This window comes from Nanorana parkeri, unplaced genomic scaffold (assembly GCF_000935625.1).
Source record: "Nanorana parkeri isolate BGI_ZX_2015 unplaced genomic scaffold, ASM93562v1 scaffold320, whole genome shotgun sequence".
Taxonomy (NCBI): domain Eukaryota; kingdom Metazoa; phylum Chordata; class Amphibia; order Anura; family Dicroglossidae; genus Nanorana; species Nanorana parkeri.
Window position 1 is genome coordinate 671,483 of NW_017306588.1, and position 7,701 is coordinate 679,183.

General features: G+C 46.8%; 1 protein-coding gene across 1 annotated transcript in view; it reads left to right on the plus strand.

Annotated features, from left to right (window-relative positions):
- Positions 1-7,701, plus strand: part of IQCB1 (IQ motif containing B1) — a 25,752-nt gene that overhangs the window by 16,736 nt on the left and 1,315 nt on the right. Inside the window, exons 11-13 of the mRNA XM_018558086.1 lie at positions 726-874; positions 2,675-2,806; positions 6,408-6,564. Of these exons, the coding sequence (XP_018413588.1) occupies positions 726-874; positions 2,675-2,806; positions 6,408-6,564 (438 nt within the window). The remainder of the gene's footprint in view (positions 1-725; positions 875-2,674; positions 2,807-6,407; positions 6,565-7,701) is intronic.

The following is a 7,701-nucleotide window of genomic DNA, read 5'->3' on the forward strand; positions in this document are numbered from 1 at the left end:
ATTGACCCCCACAGCTCAATAATACAGGTAATTATGGACCCCCACTGTTCCCCGATACAGGAAATCACTGCTCCCCGATACAGGAAATCACGGACCCCCACTGCTACCCGATACAGGAAATCACTGCTCCCCGATGCAGGAAATCACTGCTCCCCGATGCAGGAAATCACTGCTCCCCGATGCAGGAAATCACTGCTCCCCGATGCAGGAAATCACTGCTCCCCGATGCAGGAAATCACTGCTCCCCGATGCAGGAAATCACTGCTCCCCGATACAGGAAATCACTGACCCCCACTGCTCCCCGATACAGGAAATCACTGACCCCCACTGCTCCCCGATACAGGAAATCACTGACCCCCACTGCTCCCCGATACAGGAAATCACTGACCCCCACTGCTCCCCGATACAGGAAATCACTGACCCCCACTGCTCCCCGATACAGGAAATCACTGACCCCCACTGCTCCCCGATACAGGAAATCACTGACCCCCACTGCTCTCTGATACACAACTATAAAATTGCCCCTGCAGATGAATAGTAGCCAGCGTCTCAGCTGGAGGATATCAAGTTCTCCAAACCTGCAGAATATGCAAAAGAAGTACTTCCTGTGCGCATATCTGGTATTTGTAGTTCACCAGATTACAAAAGTGATATCTGTTAGGATTCTTCCAATCCACGCACCCGGGGTGCCCTGCAGTCATGTACAATCATTTTGTATTCTGCAGGACAAATGGAGAAGCACATGCAGGAGATCCAGGAGAGGTCTGCACTGATCGTTCAGAAACAATGGAGGGGATATAAAGCCAGGAGACACTTTCACCTCGAAAAACAGACCCTGAAACAATTCAAGGCGGCCGTCACCATTCAGAGAGCTGTAAGTACCGCAATTGTAATGTTGAAGATGTTTTATAGCTTCTTCAAGATACTTCTCCAGGTCTGATGAGTGTCAGGAACATACCTCAACATCTATATCCACGCAGGTAACCCCAACACCTTCACCAACCACCATTGAATGTGTACATGTTGGTTGTCCAAAAACAGGACACATGGAAGGTGTGAAAATTGTGGAAAACCCTCCCCCCGTTCTTGCTCTATAATCCCGTCCTTGGTGTCACGAAATGTGCATAGGTGAGGGACACCTGTTCCTATGACAGACCAAGTTGGCTGGCTGAGCAAAGTTAAAGTGTATGCATAGCCCATACTTTGTTTTTTGGGAGTCTTTTTTTAGGTTTTATATAGGGGTTTTAACACTTCTCTACTGCATCACTTGTTTTTGTTTTTTGCTGGAGAGATTTCCCTTCACTTCCTGTCCTAAAGACACAACAGGAAATGAGTGAACTTCTCCAACTCTCCAAGGATTGGTGCAAGTTGAGAATTCCATTTACTTTGGAGATGCTTCCTCTCATTTCCTGTTGTGTCTCTGGGACACAAGAGAAGAGGTGAAGAGGAATCCTTCTTCCCATTGCACATGATGACCACTTCCTCATAATATAACTTACCCAGTAAGTGATCACCATAAAAAGCCTCATCTCACACATGGGCCAGTGGGCACCATTGGGGTCTCAGACCGTAGAGGCAGGACCAGATTTACTCTCTCTGCTGCCCTAATGCCAGGTTCCTCAATGCGCCCCCCCTGTATGCAGGCTGCATACAAGTGATCTCTGCGACATCGCTGAGATGACTTGTAAAAAACAAGCGGTGGCTTCCCCGCTGTACATTTAGCTCTGCTTGCCCAAAGCAGGGCTAAATGTAGAAAACAGCTACCCGCCCGGAACTGCATGTGATAGAAATTCCAAAACCCCTGCCGCCCCTCTACTTCCTGCTGCCCCAAGGCCGGGCCTTGGTTGGCCTTGTGGGAAATCCGGCAATGCATAGAGATATAATATTAACTACAGACAGGAGCTGGCCTATCCTAATATCAATAATTGACAGTATTTACATTATGAAACCAACAGCAGGATGTTTACTGTAGCCAAGGCAACAGCACTATGTCACTGTTTGCCTGATGAAAGGGGCCGTGTGCTCCAAAACTTTGCTTATATACACCAGAAGTGCTGAGGAGTTTCGATATTTGACGAGCAATTTTCAATCTGGTTTGTGCTGTGGGAGCTCTGTGCTTAGCAGACATACCGTATTTTTCGTCCCATAAGACGCACTTTTTTCCCCCCAAAAGGAGGGGGAAAATGTGCCTGCGTCTTATGGAGTGAATCCCAACGCCCGAGACATGCAGTTTCTGGCGCCGGGCGAGTAGTAAGAGCCACTGCTCGTTTAATGCGAGTGATCTAATGAGATCACTCGCATTAAAGCCGAGCAGCGGCGGCGATGGAGATCACCATAGAGCAGACGAAGAACGGACTTTCTTCGTCTGCTCTGTGTGATCACTGAGACCGTGGTGCTGTAATCACAGCGCCACCTGTCTCAGCGGTCACTAACTGCAGCTTCTGTCACAGCTTCTGTTATAGAAGCTGTGACAGAAGCTACAGTCTTGTCGAGTGCTCCATAAGGCGCGCCGGACCTCCCTGCGTCCTATGGTCCGGTGCGTCTTATGGACCTCAAAATACGGTACATAAGGATTAGCAGCCAGTGAGAACCAGAACCAGCACAATCCTAGAACAGCCTCTGTATGTCAGAACTCTTCCTGAGTTTACACAATGTGTCTTTCCTCCTTTTTCAGGCCCTGAGGTTCCTAAATAGACGGAGACGACTGCGGGAATCGTTATCTCCTTGGAAAAAGCAGCAGGATCTGAGTGATGAGCAGCGACAGCGGCTCCAGCAGAAAGTGGACACTCATCTCCAGCTCCACCCGGTTAGATCTCAATCTTTTTTTCAATTGTTTTTAATGAGGATTTTTAGGGGATACATTAATACACCTGTACATCAGACATCAGAAGAGGATGTAACATTGAACAATTAGCACAGTGACGCATGCTTATAAACATAGTTGATATGCATTTGACAAGCTCAATGGAGGAAGCAGAGGTTTGAGTGGTCAAGGTCTAAGTCAGGGTTTCCGTGGCATTTAGGGTATAGGGGTCATTGGATAAAAGAAGCTTGGGGTGGACAGAATCTACTGAGCCGACCTGTGACAGTCTCATTGTCACAGGTCGGCTAGAACTATGAGGTGAGTGAAAATCACCCCCCCTCATAGTTCTCCTTTTAAGGACACAGCTCTGAGGAATTCTTAAACGTAGCTTACGCTGCTGGCTCTATGAGAAATGGACACAAGGCAAAAAAAAAGAAAAAGCCACTTAGACAAATTCCATCTGTTGTCCCCCCATCAGAAATAGAAAAGGCGGGAGCAGACCTTCATGCTAAAGCGGACTTTTTAATTGCCAAGGACGTCTAGGGCAGTGGTTCTCAACCTGTGTAACCTCAGGACCCACATTTCTCCTTGGTCATTAAGTTGCTGCTGTGCTGTGACAGAGCTCCATCCATACATGCAATGCTTGTACAGCAGGATGTCTGCGGGCCCTGTAGAGGTGCCGGGAGCCAGAATGTGATGTCACCCCAGTCCAGGCACCTCTACAGGGCACGTGAGGGAGCAGTGAGCAATGAATGTATGGATGGAGCTCCCTCATGGCCATAGCTCCAGCCCACCCCACCTCAAGGTGACAATCCGCACCGGGCAGCATATTATGAATGGCTGCTTGGCGCGGGAACTGACAGTGCTGTGCTAGGGGGAGGCTGAGGAGCCTCTCGCCTAGAAAAGTGGAAGGCATGCGGGACCCACTGTACATGGGGTCACAACCCACTTTTGGGTCACTGCCCACCAGTTGAGAACCAAGGGTCTAGAGCAGTGGTGGCGAACCTTGGCACTCCAGCTGTTTTGGAACTACAAGTCCCATGAGGCATTGCAAGACTCTGACAGCCACAGACATAACACCCAGAGGCAGATGCATGTTTGGATTTGTAGTTTTGGCACAGCTGGAGTGCCAAGGTTCGCCACCACTGGTCTAGAGGGTCCATAGGTTTGGAAGCGTAAGATGTCTTTTGAAACTGGAAACTAAAGAACCGAATAAAAGACAGAAAAGAAGGAGAAAGCTTACGACACTGCTCCCCTATTTTTCCACATCTAAAGTAACGGTTATTCACTAAAGGGTGAAGAGTTTGGATAAGGGAGGAGAAGCGAACAATCTAGGACAACATCGCTGAACTGGAAAGTGAACTGAATTGGAGAATTTTTTTTAAATCAGCCATTTTGTCCTAGATTGTTAACTTCTCCGGCCTTCTCCAAACCCTTCACCCTTTAGCGAATAACCCTGTAAGTGTTACCCCGTAGCTGTTTTAATAAGCTAATCCAAGGTAGCTTCAAAGAGGACCTCTCACGTTGTTGTGGACACGGACATCAAGAATCCGACATATATCTGTCCCTGGGCCTAATTCAGTACAAAGTGTGCACACTATCAGTGAAGAAATAAAACACGCTGACACCGAGAGTCAGAGTAAAGATACTTCTTCTTTATTGTTTCGCATTGTTGTGTCGTATATAGGCAGCTGATAGTGTATATGTAAACATAGCATTTGCGATAGCTTTCTAGGTTATAATTGGACTGATTCATTAAAGCGTAACCTCCTTCCAGGGTGCTGATGTCCTCGTCTTGGGTGCAGTTTCTCCTGGAGGCGCCATCTTGGTTTCTATTTCTAGTGCGTACTTCTCATAGGAGGGGGGGGGGGGGGGGGGGGGGTGTTATTATCAGTGAAGAAATAAAACACGCTGACACCGAGTGTCAAATTTGTTCCGCATTGTTGTGTTTTATATAGGCAGCTGATAGTGTATATGTAAACATAGCGTTTGCGATAGCTTTCTAGGTTATAATTGGACTGATTCATTAAAGCGAAACCTCCTTCCAGGATGCTGACGTCTCGTCTTGGGTGTTGTTTCTCCTGGAGGCACCATCTTGGTTTCTATTTCTACTGGGTACTTCTCATAGGGGGGGTGTTCTAAGTTGAGCAACTAACTAGGCAGCCATTTTGAGTAAGGATTAATATGAACAGGAGCAATAACATGTATATATATTACAATATATTGAAATAGGCATTTTATCATAGTCACTTAATCACATCCATTACAACGTAGGGTAAATGCAAAAGCCCCTTTTTGCATTGGGGTTCAGCTGACCAGCCCTTTAAACCAGATAGCTCTGTGTATCGGAATGGAAGAGACAGACGCATAAGACAACAGATGACAAGCATCGAGAAACGCATCACAGATAAAATGAGAAGCAACCATCATCTGTTCCACACAATTAATAAATGTGGATCAGCTCCAGCAGTCGCCTGTTCTGTACTTGAAGATTTTGTCTTAGTAGCCAAAGTCTGGGAAATAAGAACTGCAGCCAATAATGGTTGGGGAGCTAAATTAGTTTTTTTGTTTTTTACAAAAGGTTGTAGTTTCCAAACACAATTCAAAATGATCAACTAATATATCTGATACAATCTAAACAACTGATACAAAATTGGCAAGTGTGTGGCCAGCGTTATGACATGTGACGGACGTGTATACCCGGAAGATTCATGGTTGGCTGTATTGTGGCTTCTCATTTGCAGGCTCGCAGCTGTCGTATGGGATTCATTTGTTTTCCGTGCTGTTAATTGGAACGATCCATCAAGGAAATGAAGCAATAGTCTTTTGCTGTAATGGAATCATAACAGCACGCTGAGCTTCTGGAACCGTTTCATTTTCTCAGCTGTGAAAAGCAATCGCATTGCCGTGTCACTTAAAGGAGAACTATGGGGTCAGGGCTTTTCCCCATAGTTCTCCTTAGGGTAACAGGAGGACACAAACTAGCGTCCTCCCGTCACCCTAAGCTCAGTATATAGGGAGCTACAGCTCGCGGTATACTGAGACCGCCGCAGCCGGAGCGGATCCCGACAATTATGTCTGGATCCACCCAGCTGCGTGAGTGACAGCTGGCTCTGCCTATCTAGAGGCAGAGCCAGCTGTGCCCGCCCCCTCCCCCGTCCGTTCCGCCAGTCAGCGCTGGCGGGGAGGGGGGAATCCAGCCCCTCCCTTGTCACAGCAGAGAGCAGTGACGGGATCGAGAGGTGAGCGAACGCCGGTATGTGTTCGCTCACTTCCCGATCTACTGAGCCGACCTGTGACAGTCTCATTGATCCATTTCTCCTGGAGGCAACAGCATAAGCATATGTCTCAGAATTCTTCAGAGCAGTGTCCTCCAAGAAAAGGATTTTAAGGTAAGAACAAAATCCTATTTTTACCTTCTTTTTCACTTCTAAATAAAAAGAATCAATGCAAAATGATAGAAAACTGCTTATACATGATTTGATATGTTCAGAATATCTGAAGGAATGGATCATTGAATGATAACATTGAATTGTGTGTGGCTACCAGAATGGAGTTCAGCTTTTACTGCCACTGTAATAATCTTGTTGTGTGTTCCCATCAGGCCCAGCAGAGGTCCCCAGAACAAAGCCAAGAGCTGCATGCTGCCGTCCAGGAGAAGCTGGGACAGTTCCTGCTGAAGAGAAAGCACGAGCAGAGAGCGGAGCAACGCAGAGAAGCCCTCCTGGCCCAGATCAACACTGATATTAATATGCTGATGGGTAAGATCACCTAACCCCCCGCACCTCCCTTGTGACGCCACTGAGATCACCTGGTCTGTGTATAAAGGAGCTCTGCTAAGTACAATCCACATCATCCCAACAAGTATAGGCAGATATATGTGACGGGGAACTCATTGCAGTTATATTGATGCTTTAGTAATAGATATGGGCACAGAAATATCTGTAGAATGCTGCTGACATAACAGAACCTAAACCTGCATAACGGAACCTAAAATAACATAAAAAATAGGATTTTTGTACTACCCACAGGCCCCACCCCTCTGTGTTTATTATCATAAGGCATGCTGGTTGTAGGAGGGGGTATACTTGACGGGTTTTTTTGTTTGCCAGTGTTCAGTCCTGCTGTAGGTGACAGTATAACCCAAAGGTTAAAGACTTCCTGTGTCCATCACCAGACGAGAAAAAAAAAATAATGTAACTGTTACGATTGCCCCGTGCCTGTAAGAGCCAATAGTTGGAGGCATTAAACAAATAGAATATCTATGTGATTGGTCAACGCCTTGGTCGGGTGGTCTTTGGTAGTATAAGTATTGCATGCTGCTTGTTCAGCATTGTTACTCATCACAGCATGTCCATGAGAAGTGGGACAATGAAACTAAGACTTGGCAGAATGGGTCTTCATTGATGAAGGATGATGACCGACATATTTCAAGGATATTGCACCCTCTTCATCAGAGCCGGCAGGAAGTAGGTGTCCTCTTGGGAGCAGCGGAAGAACAGGTGCATGCACTATATTGATTTACTTGCAGCAGTCATGCAGAACAGATGCTCATTGCATCCTTCATCATACAGTTGGCCACAAACCTTTTGTCTGTATTTCTTATGCCTATCTCAGACTTTGGTAGTGGGGAATTATTATTTAAGTCAAGACAAGATGGTAAGGAGGGCCCTGCCCCTGAGGGCTTACAATCTAAACGGGAGGGGCCAGTGATGCATGAGGAGGTATCTGTGTGGGGATCAAAGCTGCAATTTCCACATCTGCATAGCTACCGTGGCCATTACAAGGGGCTCCCACTCTCTCTATTAAAGTTTTGATTTATTTTAAATTATGGGGATGGTTGGACAGGGGCGTCCCGAGGCTGGGTGACACCCGGAGAGGTAACCGAGTGTCACCCC